General features: G+C 36.0%; 1 protein-coding gene across 3 annotated transcripts in view; it reads left to right on the forward strand.

Moving 5' to 3' along the window:
- The window catches only part of lrp4 (low density lipoprotein receptor-related protein 4), a 109,985-nt gene that overhangs the window by 79,410 nt on the left and 10,904 nt on the right, over positions 1-19,671 (forward strand). For all 3 annotated transcript variants that reach the window (XM_056257847.1, XM_056257848.1, XM_056257849.1), the window contains exons 15-29: positions 442-618; positions 1,487-1,612; positions 2,051-2,259; positions 3,203-3,284; positions 3,488-3,593; positions 6,815-7,016; positions 7,106-7,295; positions 10,597-10,728; positions 13,997-14,137; positions 14,226-14,312; positions 14,431-14,602; positions 15,756-15,918; positions 16,137-16,362; positions 17,650-17,953; positions 18,158-18,376. In XM_056257847.1, coding sequence (XP_056113822.1) covers positions 442-618; positions 1,487-1,612; positions 2,051-2,259; positions 3,203-3,284; positions 3,488-3,593; positions 6,815-7,016; positions 7,106-7,295; positions 10,597-10,728; positions 13,997-14,137; positions 14,226-14,312; positions 14,431-14,602; positions 15,756-15,918; positions 16,137-16,362; positions 17,650-17,953; positions 18,158-18,376 — 2,536 coding nt within the window. The remainder of the gene's footprint in view (positions 1-441; positions 619-1,486; positions 1,613-2,050; positions 2,260-3,202; positions 3,285-3,487; positions 3,594-6,814; positions 7,017-7,105; positions 7,296-10,596; positions 10,729-13,996; positions 14,138-14,225; positions 14,313-14,430; positions 14,603-15,755; positions 15,919-16,136; positions 16,363-17,649; positions 17,954-18,157; positions 18,377-19,671) is intronic.

Below are 19,671 nucleotides of genomic sequence, written 5' to 3' on the forward strand. Positions count from 1 at the left end.
TATATTTCTTTTTACAGCCTACTAAAGGTAAAAAATTATAGCTTTCGATTATAAAGTAATGTTGAATGGCTATAATTAATGGATAAAATCAGTATCAGTACTGGTATTAGTGATGCTGGCCTACATTCATAGTGCTTAGTAAAAAGATGCCATTAAACAAATATTTAAAGTATACTATCTTTGTTTCTACATTATTTTTGGAACTCAATGTAAAAGTATTACAATATAAAGATATATTAAAAACATATTTTAGGTGTGATTAATCACGATTAATTACAGAAAAATTTGCAATTCAATTGTAAACATTTTTTATTGATTCACAGCACTTATATATTATGTATATATATGTATATATATATATATATATATATATAAAATAAACAATTAACGTCAGCAGTCCACACGTGATTCCAAACTCTCAACCTTCTTTCTGTCTTCCAGGTCTTCCACATCCTTTTGCCATTACGGTGTTTGAAGACAGTCTGTACTGGACCGACTGGCACACCAAGAGTATCAACAGTGCAAACAAATTTACTGGCAAGAACCAAGAGGTCATCCGTAACAAGCTGCATTTTCCCATGGACATCCACACTCTGCACCCGCAGAGGCAACCTGCAGGTCAACCAAACATAATCCTTATTACTCGTAGTATAGTAGACCACACTTATGGTATACAATGTTTCCAAACACAAATCGTATTAAAGTAAATGCAACATCGGCTCATTGGAAAACCTCTACCAATATTTTTGTAAAACCCCAAAAACGTACTTATACATACAATTCACTGCAGTTTTCAGCTGAAAATAAACAATAGTGTCTGTAAAGCACCATCAACTTTTATTCCTGTCCACACAAATTATGATTTCAGGGGCAGATTATCGATTAATAAAGACTTATTTTCATCCGGTTTCTTGCACAATACTGTGTTATGACCTTAAAACACTTTTATCATATCACATGATTTGTAAACTAATATATTTTGACATTTGCATCACATAACAAGCTTAATATTTAAGGCTTATCTGATGTAGTAAACTTGCTCGGTAGCTCACCGTGAAACACAAGTCATGATAAAAGAGCTCAAAGCTAAAATGGTTTGGTTATTACGTTTTTATCTCCTGTTCGCATCGGTTAACACTATCGGTTAGGTTTAGTGTAGGGTTTGGTGAGTAGGTAGTAAGTTATTTTCACACGATAGAGCATTAACCTTTTAGCACCACTCACCAGACATTTCATTACTGAACTGCCCTGATACATGCATCATCCAACACAGTAAAACATTGCCAGATTCATATTTATTTACCTCTTTTGGATAAAACTTCATTCATTTGAATAAAACTTGAACATTTCATTTTGAAAGTGCAATGAAACGTTGCATAAAGCGACATGACATTGTTTTGCCGAAATGTCGCCACCGTCATGCGTTTCCAATGAGTAAATAAAATTCATTTTAAAAGCGTTATTATTTTTTTCTTGTTATTTTTAGGAGGGAGGAATCGCTGTGGGAGCAATAATGGGGGCTGCAGTCACCTGTGTCTTCCAAGCAATAAGACCTACACCTGTGAATGTCCTACAGGCTTTAAAAAGGTGGACCACTATAACTGTGCCCAGAGTAAGTACTTCTTGTTTAGTTATTTATCTTTATTCATGCTACAACATAAGCCCTTTACCCTAAGGGGACAGTTACGTGAGAAGTGCAATACAAACTTCCAGAAAGTTATTGTGTTAATACCACGGGGAGCCTTTGGCTACGTCTACATTCATTTAAAACGGGTTTTTCGTTTCAAAACACTGCGTAATCCCTCATAAAAGCTCACTGAGATGATACAGACAGAACAAGACATAATCAAGTTATCACGCATTTCGCCTGGCAGGATCATATACAGTATACATAGGTTCAATTATAACTGTTGTTTAACAAATCCATACTAAAATTGTCATTTTCCTTTCATTATGATCACATTTCTGACTTTGTGAAATAAATGCTTGTCTATACTGATGAACTTTTCAAATCTGGAGAACTGACAGGAGACCTTTGGTCTTTGATCAGGTCTTGACAAGTTCCTGCTTTTTGCCCGAAGGACGGACATCCGTCGAATCAGCTTTGACACTGAAGACAAGTTGGATGATGTCATTCCACTGGCTGATATTCGAAATGCAGTGGCCCTGGACTGGGATTCCAGTGAGCGATATATATACTGGACTGACGTCACCACCGATTCCATCAACAGAGCTAAATGGGACGGCACCAAACAGGAGGTTAGCAGGAATTTAGCCTGAGACCCAGAAACAGATTTATTGTTTTGTCATAAAAAACACATGATAATCAACTGGTAATAATGAAGCAATAATGACACGTCCTTTATAACTAGTAAAAGCATTTTAAAAAATAAATAAATCTGAGAGTAGCTTTAGATGAGTAACAGGTAGGTAGAACAGTTTCTGTTCTTTGTTGCTGTTCCTCATATACTTACAAAAATACAAAACTCTTGCTACTGCATTTCCTATTATACCCGAAGGCCGTACTAAAGCTTTCTATTTCAGAAAAATACTGTTCTTTTGAACTTTCTATTCACCAAAGAATCCTGAAAAAAAATTCCACACAACTATTTTCAACATTGTTAATAATCAGAAATGTTTCTTGAGCAGCAAATTAGAGTGATTTCTGGAGAATCATGTGACACTGAAGACTGGAGTAATAATGCTGAAAATTCTACTTTTACAACACAGGAATAAATTGCATTTTAAAATGTATTTAAATAGAAAACGCTTATTTTATATTGTTAAAATGCTGTATTTTGGATCAAATAAATGCAGCCTTGGTGAGCGGAAGGGACTTTTTAAAAAACTAAATAAATCTTAAAACCCATCTAAAACTTTTGAGTGTGTGTGTAAATATACATTTATTGTATGAATGTGTAGGTGAGAGAATGATGAAAGTAGGGTGTTAGTAGGGAGTGCCCTTTTTGTTAATCTCTATCCTTGCCTTTGCCTTAGGTCTGTGGACGTCACTGCTGTTGGGTGTCTAATGTATGAACTATGCATGTTTTTAGTATATACGGTATACTAAATGAGGAGAAATGTGTGAAATACTGACCCCTGGAGAACAAACTAGCAAAAACCAGCAAATCCTCCCTTATAAAGTAGGTGGCTGTAATGTATTTTCATGTAATTTGACAGATGATATTCAATTTGGTTGCAGGTTGTGGTGGACACAAGTTTGGAAAGCCCTGCCGGTCTAGCTATTGATTGGCTTACACATAAACTGTACTGGACTGACGCAGGTACTAATCTTTTATTGGTTCATCTCTCACACCAAGCAAAATATATTTATATTTATCTTTTTGCATGATATTTTTTTCTCAATAATTGTCATTATCAGGGTATATTTTAAGTGTTTTTTTTTTTTTAAAGCTAAACTTAGATATTAATTTTCCCCAATGATGTTAAGAAATGTAATTGATTTTTCCATTTTTAACACCTTTAGGCACAGACCGGATTGAAGTTTCAAACGCAGATGGAAGCATGCGTACTGTTCTGATCTGGGAGAATCTCGATCGTCCCCGGGACATTGTTGTTGACCCGATCGGCGGGTAGGTCAAGAAGGGTCTCACCTTGTTTTGCTCACCACCTCATTTAATACTTGCAACCTCCTTTTGCCCAGATAACTGCTCTGAGTCTTCTCCTATAATGTTGATGAACACATGACCAGGGATCTGAGACCATTCCTTCATAGGGAATCTCTCGAGATCCTTCAGAGGTTCTCGCTTATGCTTAGTAAACCATTTTGGTGTTGATTTTGAGGTGTGCATTAGATGTAGGACATTTACTTCCCTTGCATATTCACAAATTTGTGTGTAAATTATGCGTAACAAAAGATTTCACACAGAAATCTTGAGTATATCTTGAGTTGAGGAGTTCCTCTGCATAACAATACAGATACATGTGTGTGTGTGTGTGTGTATATATATATATATATTCACAGCCTGCTAATGAATCTATTACTTCCACCTATATAAATTGTCAATGTGACTTAATTTGTATAGCACAATTAAATCAACGCATGTTGACCAATGTGCTTTACATCATTTGTAAAATAGCATACATCACACCACAGTAAGAAACATAAAACAGTCAGTCAAGTTAAGCTGTGATTAATATATTTAGGCAAGCTATTCCAGAGTTTGTGCTTTTGCTGTACCTGCACCTAATCTCCTCTTTGATTTACCGGTAGTTTAGACCTTGGAATTTTTTGTAGGTTTAGAGTCGGTTATCTCATCTTTCAGAGTGATATTTATTCAGGAGAACTGAAAGATAGAATGGTGTGAGACTATTCGAGGATTGGTATACTAATAAAAAGAGTTTTTTTATACTAATAAAAGGAATCAATTCTGTAACGTACCAGAAGCCAGTGCAGTGAAACCAAGGTGGGGGTGATATGTTCAGTTTTTTTTTAAAGTGCCCCTATTATGCTATTTTAAAGGTTCCTAATTTTGTTTTGGAGGTCTCCTACAACAGGTTTACATGCATCAAAGGTCAAAAAACGGTTTCACTTTCTCATAATATACATTGCACATCACCACATTGTTCAATGATTCTAAAGCGACTCGTCGGATGCATCAGTCACTCGGATGGATCAGTCACTCTAAATCCCTCCTTTCCGCGAGCTACTCTGCTCTGATTGGCCAGATGGCCCAGTCTGTTGTGATTGGTCTACAGCTTACAGCGCATGTCGGAAACAAAACGTCGATCACTATAACTGAAGTTCAGCTCCAGAGGCTTCCTCAGTCCACACCGATTGTACACACTGTAAAGACCGCAATGATGGCGTCAATTTTACCATATCAATCAGAGCACGAGTCTGATAAAACATTGGAAGAACTAGTTATTCAATCCGAACCTCGATTCCAAGAACGACTTGAGCAGGCCGTTGATACACTGCTCAGTTTGATGTACATTGAGATGTTGCAACTGTAATTCCTCACCATCAGCATTAACTAGTATATGTCAATCAACAAACCATATTTCTAATTTATTGCGGTGCACATGCGGGATCTGAATCAAAAACACAGCGCATACAGTACGTTAGCCGAGCTCTAGCGTGGATGACTGATGTAACATTAAAGTGTGTAAAACAAATCTCGATAGTCAAAATAGTAAGAACGACAGACAATCTGCATTAATAGACAGTTTTAGGTAATAGTGGCCCACAGCTGCTTAGCAGAACTATTTCAGTAAGACGGTAATAATGCGAGTTAGACCTACACAATATAAAACCCAAAACTACGTATTTTGAACACCTGGTAGAAAACATATACATCAATAATTAATCATACTTACATTTAGTGATTCTGAGGAGCAAGTTGGTCCAAATAAAATGGGTACTGTCCCATCTTTCACAGACAGCTATATTACACACTACATGAAAGGTAATATTCAAAAAAGCATAATAGGGGCACTTTAATACCCATCAAGGGTCTAGCTGCAGCATTTTTAACTTTTTGCAATCGAGAAATGGATGATTGACTAATTCCCTTGTAGAGCGCATAACAGTATTCAAGTCTTGCGGAGACTTTTTAAGCATCAAATGCGATTTCTTCTCTTGGCTATATTACATAAGAACTTGATTTTACTATTGTGTTTCTGTACAGGAGAGGTTGTGCATAATGCCCTTAATGGAATTGCTTTGCCGTTTTATGCAAATTACTAACCTTAGGCACATGGACGTTCATTTAGAACACTCTGAATTCATTAACATTAGACCAAGGTTAAGAACTAATTAATGCACATACACGCCTGTTGTGAATTGTGCGGAAGGTTTTTGCGAGAAGTTCTCTTGTGTGTTTTGTACACACACAAGAACTTCTCGCAAAAACCTTCCTGCATGTGTAAAAAATCCAAAAAAATCCACATAATTATTAGTGAATGTGACCCAATATCCTGTCACGGCCAGTTCAAGCTTACAGACAGATTCAGTCAGATGTTGATTTAATATCTGATGATACTTGGAGGTAACAAGTTGTCCGGGGCCTTTGGGAGAAAAACAACTCCATAACATCAAAGATATACACCATATTTCACAGTTGGCATGGGGTACCTCCATTGATAATGATTGGATAATGGGAATGGCCCTTTTAAACAAAGAAGCTATTTTCTTAGTAATTTCCTAATTTGTGCAACTTACTTTATTGGGTCTTTCCCATAGTGATGGATGAGTAAAGGAAATTTGGCCTGTGCATGACCTTTTTTGAATCCCAGTGAAACAGGAAATCATGGTTTTATCAGTCAGGTGAACTCAAAACATTTACATTTATGCATTTGGCAGATGCTTTTATCCAAAGCGACTTGCATTCAAGGTTTACATTTTATCAGTTCATGCATTCCCTGGGAATCGAACCCATGACCTTGGCGTTACTAGCACCGTGCTCTACAGAAATGCTTAAAATGTTAACACTTTACTTGAAGCCTTTATGTATAATGCATTATAAAGGTATTCATAATGTACATTATAATGCATTATATCTTTCCATAAATAATTGTAACCAAAGTTAAACTGCATTATCATTTTTTGCAGATTCCTTGTTACATAGGAACATGGTTGTTTGCATTATCATTTCTAAAGGTGTAACAATGAATAGAGAAGTATTGTAATGTATTATAAGGTGCATTACAGGGAAGAATTAATGCATTACAATGCTTTTTTAATGCAGCATATAAAAAGGCTTCAAGCGAAGTAAAGTATTGCAGTTGTAGTTGTGGATGTTTACACAACATAAAAAAAGTACATAACCTTATTTGTTTTGTCTCACCATAGATTCATGTACTGGACAGATTGGGGTGCAAATCCTAAGATTGAGCGTGCTGGTATGGACGCATCCAACCGTACGGTGATCATCTCAACAAACCTGACCTGGCCTAATGGGTTGGCAATCGACTACCACACCGAGAGGCTGTACTGGGCTGATGCTAGCATTAAGACCATTGAGTATGGCAACTTTGATGGATCAGGCAGACAGGTAGAAATGAGTGTGTGTGTGTTTCTTATTATTTAAATAGGCTAAAGGTTGCAATTCATTCTTTGCCCGCTCATTCTTCTGCATTGAAGGTGTTGATTGGGAGTCAGTTGCCTCATCCGTTTGGTTTGACACTTCATGAAGACAGAATTTATTGGACAGACTGGCAATCCAAGAGCATCCAAAGTGCTGACAAGCTTACTGGTTTGGACCGAAGAACGCTGGCAGAAAACCTTGAAAACCTCATGGACATTCACATGTTCCACCATCATAGAACAACAGGTAAAATGGCACAATAGAGTTATGTATCAATAATTACAACTGTCATTATCACAATAGAGCTATAATTTAATCAGTAATACTGGTACGAAATATACAATACAGCCAAAAGTTGGACATATTGTTGCACTCTGTGCACTTTCTGATGTTCTCTCAACCAACATCATGAGGTTCATCCTGAGTTGCTTTTTTTGTGGTATTGAATGGTTGCTTTGCCTTCACTATCCAGTCCAGTAAAAAAAGCCCACTTTATTTTACATTGTCTTTGATACATGTTACATGTACTTACTATAACTATTACATGTATAATTACATGCAGCTAACCCTAAACCAAACCATAATCACATGTAGTTAAATAATATTACTCAGTACTTAAATGCATAATTACACTGTAATAAGGACACCTTAAAATAGTGTAACCAAAAAGCTTTTAAAGTTTAAATAATTTTATCAAAGTACTTCAATTCAAGTATATTATTTGAAATCTTTACTTGCAGATAATATAAAATATTCATTTAAAAAAGGGCACTTAGGTGTTGTTAGAGTACACTTTCATGACTGTTTAAGTAAAAAGTGCACATTTTTAATAATGTCCGATTATATTTTACTTTAAAGTACATTTTAAATCATTGTTTTAATAATCTTTAGTCATGCTTTAAAGAAGTACACTTATTTGTTGAAGTACACTTCACTAACATACTAAAGCACATACAGTAAAGTACTTGATTCAAATTCTAACTGTAGTGTGTTATTTGATATTACATTTAATGTTACTGTAATTGTACTAAATTGCAACTCATTACAAATGTATAGTTACAAATATATTTAAATACATGACATTAAAGTATATTGTATTTTACCATTATGCGTGTTAGTACATTTAGCAGTACATTTTAACCATGTTTCAAAGACATTTATGAAAAGAAATGTGAAGATGTACTTCAAGTAAGTACATTTAAAAGTAAATTTAAACAATAATACATTTTCATTTAAATTAAAATGTTGTTAAAGGTGCATTGTGCAACATTTCATGTTAAAAATACCCGTTTTTCTAACCCATACATGCTTAAACAATTGCCTGATGGGCTGAATGATCACTCCGATTGCCTCTATAATCCTGTACAGTAAAATAAATAAGAGGAATTCGGGCCGGAATTTGAGACTGGGCGTGACGTCATGCGCGTTCACGCTCAACTGGCTATGGCCCTGTCCCAAATGGCGCACTTCATGCGGACTTTCGGTCTCGTGGACTTAAATTGCGCGTGCTCGCCGAGTCTACGAGTCCGTAGGGCGTCCCATTGAGCATTTTAACGCTCTGAAGTGTGCTCAGCAGCGCCCCCTTTGTACCCTTGAAGCGGTCTTCCGCGAAGCCCGCATAGATGCAGGCTCCACGCACTTTAACTACCCAGGAGTCCTTGCAAAAGGCCAATCAGACAACGGATGGGAGGAGATTTCGCTCACGGACAATTGTTAACATGGCTGAGAAGAAAATATTTAAGTGTAATTAATCATTACGGTTTTTATGACAAGTTTATACAAACATTATGATCATCGACCAGTGGTTAATGTCTCAAACATAGGCTAATAATAAAGCAAGCTGAATGATATGATCGCAATCGCATTATGATTCATTAAATAAATAGAACAGAATGTCAGGGCTTTACTGAGTCATATGTAAACACAACAACAATAGGCAGGATATTTCCCTGAGCCTGTAGCTCCTGTCTATAACAACAATCAGACCGTCTTCCTGTTTCCGACGTGACTATCTAGTCTGTCCCAAAAATACCTCTCAATGCGCCCTCACGGACTCGCGCTAAGGGCCCTATAGGTCTGCACTACATGACGTCGCCGAAGTGTGGACTCTGAGGAAGTCCACAAGTCCGGAGTGTGCCATTTGGGACAGGGCCTATGTCTGGCAGGTTTGTGTATTCGCCGCCATTCTCCGTATCAGCGAAGACAACTCGAGCGACAAAACTTTAGTCAACTTTCGACAAAAGTAGAAGATGGATTCAAAGAGACCGGCTTGTAGTTCATTCTGAACCCCAACGCAAACTCCACGTAAGACAAAGAAAAGAAAACTTTTGTCTAGTGCCACCAAAAGGGCCAAATTGGAGTCAGACAGGCGTCGGAATAAGACGAGAGTCAACATCGGGAAGGCTTTGAACAAATGGAGAGATCTCCGGTCTGCTCTAGGGCTCAAACGGGATCCTCAGTTGGCTTTTTTCTTGATAAAACGGTTCATGAACGTGTCTCCATAATAATACAATCATAAGTGGATACAGTAAACACATAAAACAGTTCAACATGGAGATAGATGGAAACAAAAACCGAAGTTTTCTACTACCCCCGTTTTCCCCTCACACATAAGTGTAATTTACTCAAATGCCTTTCCTTTCATATATTTTAAATGACTTGCAGATTTATAACTTTATTACCTCTGAAGACATGATGACTGTAAACAAAAGATTTGTGCGGCTGATGCTCCTTTGGTTATGAACAGCTGCACGAGCGTGCACACCTCTGGTTGCAGTTTCGCTTGTCGCCAGAGGGGGCATAGTTCTGCAAGAACTCAGAGACTAGCGCAATGCACCTTTAAGGTTCCAAAAACTTAATTCAGTTCACACAAGTGTTCTTTTAAAGTATATTATTTAAAAAAAATTCCAGTAATGATTGATTGTGTCACATACCATTTGGGCAAACAAATGTCTTGTTGATAAAATCTCGCAGTAAAGACACAATGTTAGATTAAAATAAAAATGAATCAGATTCCAATTAAGATAATTGTTTAAATTCAGTAAAGTTTGACTAGGGGTGTATTAACATATCCGAACTTGTGTTGCATGTGTGTTATTGCATATTTGAAAATATTTCAGTGTAAGCTATTTTTAAGGGCTTTAATGGCTCAAATTGTTACATTTTCTGTAAGTAAGTTTTAATGTTGTATATCCAGCACGTCAAATTATGTTAATGCCTTAGCTTATTTGATTTGAATGTATAGAATACAGTTAAGAATAATTCATTTTTAAGTTGGCATCCCGTTGACAACTGAAATTCACACACATGCCTAGCAGATATGTGTTAATGAGGAATGTGGGTCTCTGCCATATCAAATGTCTTGGGTTTTCAGACAGCGGATTAAGGCCAGTGATAACTGATCTTCAGTCTGGAGTCTCATTCGTGTATTATGATCTACCGGGACACCCAGAGGCCTGATAGGCATCTGTTACATCTGATTGAACGGCCATTTCTTCCCCTTTTTTCTCTCACCTGTCTCCACTTTTTTTTCCCTTTCTGTCTAAAGTCCAGACGCCCTGTTCGGTGAATAATGGTGGCTGCAGTCACCTTTGCCTCCTGGCTCCTGCTCCCAAAGCCTCAAGCTGTGCATGTCCCACTGGTATCAACCTACAGGCGGACGGCAAGACTTGCACTCACGGTAATGCCGAAAGTCAACCCATCTCAAATATCTAAGGACCCAGCAATAACTGCTCATTCAGTAGCCATAACTCCATAATTGAGATGAAATTTAATGAAATGGCTGCAGGTGTTCTTTGCTTTTGGGATTCCAGGTGACAGTTCAGTCCACAGTTTTTTGTTGCAAGGACAGGAGAATCTTTGAAATTTGAGGCTCATTTTGAGTTGCCTTAGGGGTTTAGGGGTCACCGTAATGATGTGTCAGTGGTGATGATGTCATGGTGCATGTCTGAAGGCGAGAGTCACTGACTAAAGACCATTTGGTTGGTTTTGGATAGAATTCAGTAGTGGATTTGTCTCTTTTGGCTCAACTTAATTGCTGCGTTGGCAGCTCTGGCCATTTAATGGCTTCGATCAGATTTGATTGGCTTGTTCTATTGACACTTACACGTCGGGTACAACGGGGCTAAAGGCGCTTTTGACTTCATTCTCTTTGAAACCAATAGATGGCACAAAAATTCAGCTCAGCACTTTTCTTAACCGCTTTTGATGATGAAGTTTGGCTTATTCTTGATGACAGCAACGCAAAGTTGATTCTGCGCTAATTTGATATAGTAATTAATGTTTTATAAAATGCTGTAGATTTGTGTTGCAAATGAGAATCAATCAAATTGTCTATATTTTGACAAAAAAATCGTTAATGATTTTCAAGCTAATTAAAGCAACAGTTTTTCAAAAATGGAAGAATATGTAAAAGTATGGTATCTGGAGTAAATCTCCTTCAATGCTCCCAGAATCTTTACTTTCTAAATAATTTTGTTTCTATATTTTTTAAATGAACATATTTTAATGACAGTATATTATTTATCGAAGAAAATGTATTTTTATTTATCAAAATAAACCAAAAATAGTACATACTTTGCTAAAGTGATTGTTTTGAACAAGTATTAACTAGACATTATTAAAAACATTATTTTAGCTAAAGTATTTGTAAAAATATGTGCCTTTCGCCTCATGCTGGTTTTTTTCCTGTGTGTGGGGTAAAAGGCCCACCTTGCCACCTCATATATTTATAAGATTTTTAAACAAGAAAACGACTTTTCTGATTTTCACACAAAATAAATCTGTTGCTAAGTATAATTTAAACTGCTATAAGCAATACCATGCATATTGAGGAGGAGATATAGATTTTAACAAATCAAAATAACCATTCATGACCTCTAATGCAAACATTAGCCATTAAAGACCTAATTGATAACTAATTGGTGCAGCAAACTAGTGTCCCTGGAACTATTTTATATTTGATCATTTATAAATCAGTGTATAATGGATTATGAGCATGCACATTCAAAAAGCAAATGCATGACTTATTAGTAATTATAAAAATAATATAAATAACTATAACTGTTCTTATAATGCAGTAAAGGTCTTAATGAGTCTATAAATATATTTATAGAATAGTAATACTTATAAATAAGTATAAATGGTATTCATTATAACCATGGTCTTCATAGAAAGTGTTACCATAAAGTGTTTTTCTTAAGGTGTGCCTTTAGCCTGTTGTATGGTACAGTACAGTACGCATACAGTACTATGCCTTTGCATGTAATTAATACGTTTTTTTTTTCATTATGATGATGATATGCTAATTTGCACTACATAAAAATAGCCCGTCTTGTTGGCATCTTACACATTTGGTAAGATGACGTTTTGTGGTAATAATGAACACTTTATTACATTATTGTGAATAATTATAAATACCATATTATGAATTTAGATTTTTAGAGTGCATTTTAGAATGCTTCTTTTCCATCAAACGTTTAAAAATCAATGTGGAACGAGTGAACGAGACAGACTGAATAAATATGCACATTCACTCTCTGACAGAATGATGGCACTTATGGAAAGGCAGAAATAATGTGGTTGCCCTGGCTACCCGTAAACTAAACAGTTCTGTTTCTGACACCCGCTTGTCACAAAGAAAGGACGTCAAACAGTACTTGCATGTTTTCAGTTTTTTGTATTCGCTATGGTGTTTATCAAACAAAGACTTCATATGTATTTTCATTTTAAACATTTTTACAATTTAATCTGGACTAAAACATGCCAAATATCTGATATGTTCTATGCCAGATATCTCTAATGTTCTGAATCTTCTAATGTTCTTTATATATACCGTAATTCCTCAAATAAAGACCGGTATTCAAATAAACGCCGGGCCTCTGATAGTGGCCGGGGGCGTGGTCAACGCGGACAAATAAAGGCCGGTCTCAAATTAAGGCCGGGGAAAAAATAGTGTGAATAGGTACACTTTAAATGAGTGTACACTCAAAGACGGACGCGCTCAGCGCTTGTCATATATCACAACTATTCAGTGTTTTTAACCACATGTTTATTTTAGGTTTCAGACATTTAAATAGATGTGATTTATAGCAAAACAATAAATTTATAGTTTGTAAAATACACAATGGTGTCTATGGAAGCAGCAATAACAATCCATTCAAATATATTTGGCGACGTGTTTTATTCATATCAGATACACAGTGTAAGTAACTATAAAGTTTACTCTATTCTTCTCCCAGTTCACCGGCCACTTACTTTCATGTATTTCGGGAGAAACTGAAGAATTCACCCGCTGTAACTTAACAAATACAACAGGAATCTCCGAACTGCGGTGCCCATCTCACGTTACAGATCAAGATCATTTATAAAGGGTTTTAAACGACAAAACAAACTCACTTACACGGATTTGAGAGTCAGAATAGAAGATAGTTGATGACATGGTAAGCAAGTTTGTTAATATTTAGAAATAAAAGCGCTACATCTGTCATACAGCGCTATTTTGGCTGTGGTGAACACGTGCCAAGCATGACGCGTCACCATGGAAACTTGGCTGGCGGGCGGGCGGGGATCGCGAATTAGAAATAAAGGCCTGCCTCTAATAAAAGCCTGCTTCAAATAAAAGCCGGCTACCATCTGCAGTTCAGGTAAATAAAGGCCCCGGCCTTTATTTGAGGAATTACGGTATATAAACTAAGTATAAAAGTGGAATATATATATATATATATATATATATATATATATATATATATATATATATATATATATATATATATATATATTCCACTTTTATACTTACTTAGTTTGAAACATGTTTACTTTTAACATTTAAATGCAATTAAAACAATGCACAATATATATATATATATATATAAAAAACTATAAATAAAAAAGTAATTAAACTTGTTTATGAAACGAATCCTTCATTATTATTCTCTCTTGTCTTACAGCAATGAACAGCTTTCTTATCTTTGCCCGGCGGACAGACATCAGGATGATTTCTTTGGACATCCCATACTTTGCTGATGTTGTTCTGGCTGTCAGTGTGTCTATGAAGAACACGATTGCCATTGGAGTGGATGCCGTAGAAGGTACAAGGAAATTCTCAATATATAGACACTTTAGCATATAACGCTTATTCAGGGGGAAATCATTTTGGATATTTTCATGCTTCTGCAGGTAAAGTGTACTGGTCAGACAGTACATTAAAGAAAATCAGCAGAGCCAATATCAATGGTACAGAACATGAGGACCTTATTTCAACTGGTAAGGGACTTTATTAAATCTACAGTTAGCCTCAAAACTTCGCACAGTAATTGTATTAAATGACTTTTATCCAGTCGCTCAACTTTCATTGATTTGAAGTGTTTCCCCTCTCTTTCAGGTCTAATGACCACAGATGGTCTGGCAGTGGATTCGGTGGGCAGAAAAATCTACTGGACAGACACCGGGACAAACCGCATTGAGGTTGCTAATCTCAACGGCTCAATGAGAAAAGTGCTTGTGTGGCAGAACCTGGACAGCCCTCGTGCAATCGCCCTGTTTCATGAGATGGGGTAAATGTTTTGCCCTACACTGTTTTGACTCCAAACTATTCATTTCAAGGCAGTTTTAGTTGTAGATTTTTAAAAAATCTTTTATTAAAGATAGACTTGATAAATTCCTATGCCTTATATAATTCGCTATACGTGTTATTCACTATATGCCCTTGTGAAAAAGTACACTTTAGTATACTTTTTAAAAAGAGTACTCATCACACACTTATTACTTTAAAATATGTTACTTATGTGGGAACTGAATGTGATTGATTTGATTTTGATTGCAATTAAATAAAAATGTATTATAGTTTAAATTGATATTAAATGCAATTAGCTGAGCTTTGGTGTGCTTTTATACCCACTTTTTTCCTAAATACTTCTATTTATGGTAAACTAAAATATACTTTAATGTAATTTATATTAAAACGCATGTCTTGTTCTGTTAAAAATCTATGTCATATATTTAAATATATTTGTAATTACGTATTTATGGTGAAGTTGCAATTTAGTACGCATGTTAACTTTAACTGTAATAAGTTAATCAATATTACATTTAAAGTACTTTACATGTGCTTTAGTATGTTAGTCAACACATCAAAATAAGTGTAAAAATGATTAAAGCAAATTTTTTTTAATTGCACTTTAAAGTAAAACTTTTAATTTTACATTGTTACTAAGTGCACTTTTTAAAAGTGTACTTAAGTGTTAGTAACGGTTCACTTTAAGTACACATAAGTGGCCTTTTATTTCTTTAATATGTTATCTGCTCAAACAATTTTAGGAATATACTATTAAGATTTAAAGTACATTACAAGTGCACATTCAAAACAGTTATGCGCACTTGTTTTTTATAAGGGTAGAACTGAATGAGTGAGGAGGACTTTGAAGGCAGGTGGTATTTCTAATAACTTTTATTATATTCTGGTTCTGAAAGACCAAAATTTTGGGTCCGTATTCCTAGAAAATGGAGAGACTGTAAATATTAAATGTCAATGTTTAGAATCAACAGACTAAAACTAAAATTGTCATTTTAAGCCAGCTGCAAAAGACCCTCTTAATTTAAGAAAACCCCTCAGTGATTATAACTATGGGTTTTCTTAAAATAAGGGTTTTCTTGCAGCCGGGGACAGGTACAGTATGTAATGATTAATAATATAAAATCTGCTTTTAGGTACATGTACTGGACCGACTGGGGTGAACATGCCAAGCTGGAGCGCTCCAGTATGGATGGTTCAGATCGTGTAGTTCTGATCAATAATAATCTCGGCTGGCCTAATGGACTTGCCATAGACAAAGCTGGTTCACAACTGCTCTGGGCTGATGCACATACTGAGGTTAGTGTCTAGCAACGATGCATGAGTTTGAGTTCAGAAAGACTTGAATGTCAGGTAGTGTTTGATCCTCAGTTGTTTAATGTATGATGACAATCTGATTAGATTTTAACTGTATAGCCTGACATATTAAATAATAGTCAGAAATATCACTTTTTTTTGGAAAAACGTATGAACCTGGTTGAATTAAATAAAATAATCAAATCTTTTTGAACCTTTAGCGGATAGAAGCATCTGATCTTAATGGTTCAAACCGGAAGACCCTGGTGTCTCCTGTGCAGCACCCGTACGGCCTCACTGTGTTGGGACCGCATATGTACTGGACCGACTGGCAGAGCCGCAGTATTCATAGAGCTGACAAGGGAACTGGAGCAAACACCATCACAGTCCGCTCCAACTTACCTGGTCTCATGGACATCCAGGCTGTTGACCGCGCAAGACCTTTGGGTAGGTTACAAAGTAGTACAGTGGTGTTGTTTTTATTTATTTTTTATCTTGTGTTCATTCTCAAAGCCTTTCTTTCATTGTGCATCAAATAGCCTTCATGTTTCAAAAAAACAGTATAGACAAATTATTTTCAGTCATTTTTAGAACCAAAATTTGTTTTGTCATGAACTAAAACTTTTTAAAAAATGTTAATCATTAATTGAAATAAATCTAAAATAACAATATTGGATTTTATAATACATTTAAAAAATAATAAGTATTAGAAATATAATATTAGAAAACTTAAATGACAATAAAAATATATGTTGTTTTGGCAGCTAAATTAAATCATATTATTTAAAAATTACTTCAGAAATTACTAGCAGTAAAATTACTAAAACTGAAATCGAAGTTATCAATTAAAGCTAAATAGAAAAAAAAGTAATAATAAAAATGACAAGCACACACAATTACTATTAATCAAATTTTTATAAAAATGAAAACAATGTATTAAAATAAAAGCTATATTTAAATACACTGCCTGGTCAAAAAAAAAAAAAAGTTGCTTATGTTTGAATTTAAATTGGCAAATACTTTTTCTTCAAATAGATCTGGACCAGACATTGATGCACCTCTTGATGGAAATAAATGTTGTGATCAATATTTGGTCAAGATCTTGTATTGTCAATGCAACTCCAGCACTCTGTAAAGTCTTTCACTGAATTTAAGATCTGGACTCAGGTGCCAATTCATGTGTGAAAATTATTTTTCATGCTTCCTCCAAACCATTCTTTCACAATTTGAGCCTGATGAATCTTGACATTGTCATCCTGGAATATGACCATGATGTTTCTTCCTACATGGTTGTTTAAAAAATGAAAAGCTACACACTCCATCAATTAGGGTTAGAAGAACTGTTGGCAAACATATAACATGCTAGAAACATAATAATCACTGCAATAATGATCCAATCATAGACTCTTGATCAGTTGCCTGTTTAAATCCAAAAAGCGACTTTATTTTTGTCTGGGCAGTGTAGTATAGAAGTATTAAAATAACGCTAGTGTACAGTACACTCATTTTTGTCACAGAAAGTGCTTGCTAAATGTAAATTAACCATGAACCACCTGAACGTTTATATCCTTTTTCCAGTAAATAATTACAAGTTTACAACAATGTGCTTGAAGTACTTAAATAGTAGTTAATTGGTGAATAATGTTGTGCAGTTCAAGGCTTAGCAAAGCTTGGCATATAATAATACAAAATGATGGTACTTTTTTGGCATGACCGTCCTTCCTGTTCCTGCAGGCTTCAATAAATGCGGCAGGAGAAACGGCGGCTGCACTCACCTTTGCCTTCCTCGGCATAATGTGACGTCTTGTGCTTGTCCCACGGGTATTCTGCTGAAAAGTGATGGAAGGTCATGTGACAATTTGCCTGAAACATACCTGCTGTTTTCGAATCGCATCAGCGTTCGACGAATCTCTCTAGACACTAATGACCATACGGATGTGTACGTTCCTGTGCCCGAGCTGCAAAATGTTATTTCCTTGGACTATGACAGCGTGGAGAGGAAACTGTACTATACAGATGTGTCTCTGGATGTTATCAGGTATGATGTCTAATACTAAAATGAATCTTGAAATATATATATTTTTTACTGCAGTAGTGGCATGCTATCATTAATCCTGCTAGTTACTGCAAGATTTTTCGAGGGTAGTTTTAAAAATCTCCACCCTGGCATTTACTTCTATTTTGAATGCGATGTATTGTTAAGCTCTCTTATATTATTTACACAATATTTTGTTGTTTTCAGACGGGTAAATTTAGATGGCAGCAATATGGAAACTGTGATCAGTCATGGTCTGAAGACCACTGATGGACTTGCTGTTGACTGGGTCGCCCGCAACATGTACTGGACAGACACTGGCCGTAACACCATTGAAGTGGCTCACTTAGATGGCACATCTCGGAAAGTTCTGGTGAATAACAGTCTGGATGAACCAAGAGCTATCGCTGTCTTTCCTAGCAAAGGGTGAGAAAGGCAAACATATTATCATTTACTTCCAATTCTGTTGATTTGTGAATTTCTATATACCGGTATTTACATTTAAGGCCCTGATATACTCACAGTGAAGTTAAGGGGCACGGTTCGCATGAAAAATTGGTAATGTGAAAGCAGTCATGCGGACCTAAGTACCGAATCCGAGACTACCTGAAGGAGGTGGTCTGGGTTCGGTTGCACTCGAACTGTGCCGCGATTCATGTGAATGTGAAAACAACACGGACTTTAACGGAAGTGAATGGCAATCCACTGTCTCCTCAAAATAATCTGTTTGCAAGCAGCAGAAAGCCGCCTTCATGCGACGGACATACAGTAAACCTAAGTGTCGTTTACTCAGCTGCGCATAATAGCACCAAATGAATAAAAAACACAATATATTGACCACGTTCTGCTTTCTTTCATGCGCCGTGCACGTTTGTGATGTAAGATGAACACAAGTGCACCAGTGTTCGATAGAATCAAGTTTAGTGTGAAACCAGACCAAAGCTCCGGGGAGCGCTGAATGAAATGGACTCCAAACAAAGTTATTTTGTTTGAAATGACGTCACACCAGTTCGAAATGACTTCACACTTGAGGTATATTGGGGCCTTTATGCATCTGGCAAATGCTATTATCCAAAGAGACTTGCATTGCATTGAAGGTATGCAATGTATCAGTTCATGCATTCCCTGGACATCAAACCCATGACATTGGTGTTGCTATCACCGTGCTCTACTGTTTGGGAAGAGAAAAAGAGAAATGTCAATATTATTCAATCCTGAAATGTATCTATAAATCCCTTAGTCTAATTCTAAAATGACTATTTTACCCTGTGTTTGTAGTTTGCATTTTCTATGTATTTTGTATACTTAGAGCAGTGGTATAAGGTATGGAAGATCACACGCATGTATGTATGTATGTATGTATGCATGCATGTATGTATGTATGAGTAATATTATATTACACAATATACATTATCATATTATTATTTTATTTCTAAAATCTGGTTATTACAGTTCTTGATGAATCTCTAAGGAAAAATGGATGGTTAATTTTCTTTAGTCATTTTGTCTACGGGTAGTTGAATCTAGAATTCTGAAATTAGAATAAAGTAACGCATTAAGATTGCATTTATTTAAATAAATGAGAGAGAGAGAGAGAGAGAGAGAGAGAGAGAGAGAGAGAGAGAGAGAGAGAGAGAGAGAGAGAGAGAGAGAGAGAGAGAGAGAGAGAGAGAGAGAGAGAGAGAGAGAGAGAGAGAGAGAGAGAGAGAGAGAGAGAGAGA

This window comes from Rhinichthys klamathensis, unplaced genomic scaffold, assembly GCF_029890125.1.
Source record: "Rhinichthys klamathensis goyatoka isolate OS25496 unplaced genomic scaffold, OSU_Roscu_1.1 h1tg000145l_1, whole genome shotgun sequence".
NCBI lineage: Eukaryota > Metazoa > Chordata > Actinopteri > Cypriniformes > Leuciscidae > Rhinichthys > Rhinichthys klamathensis.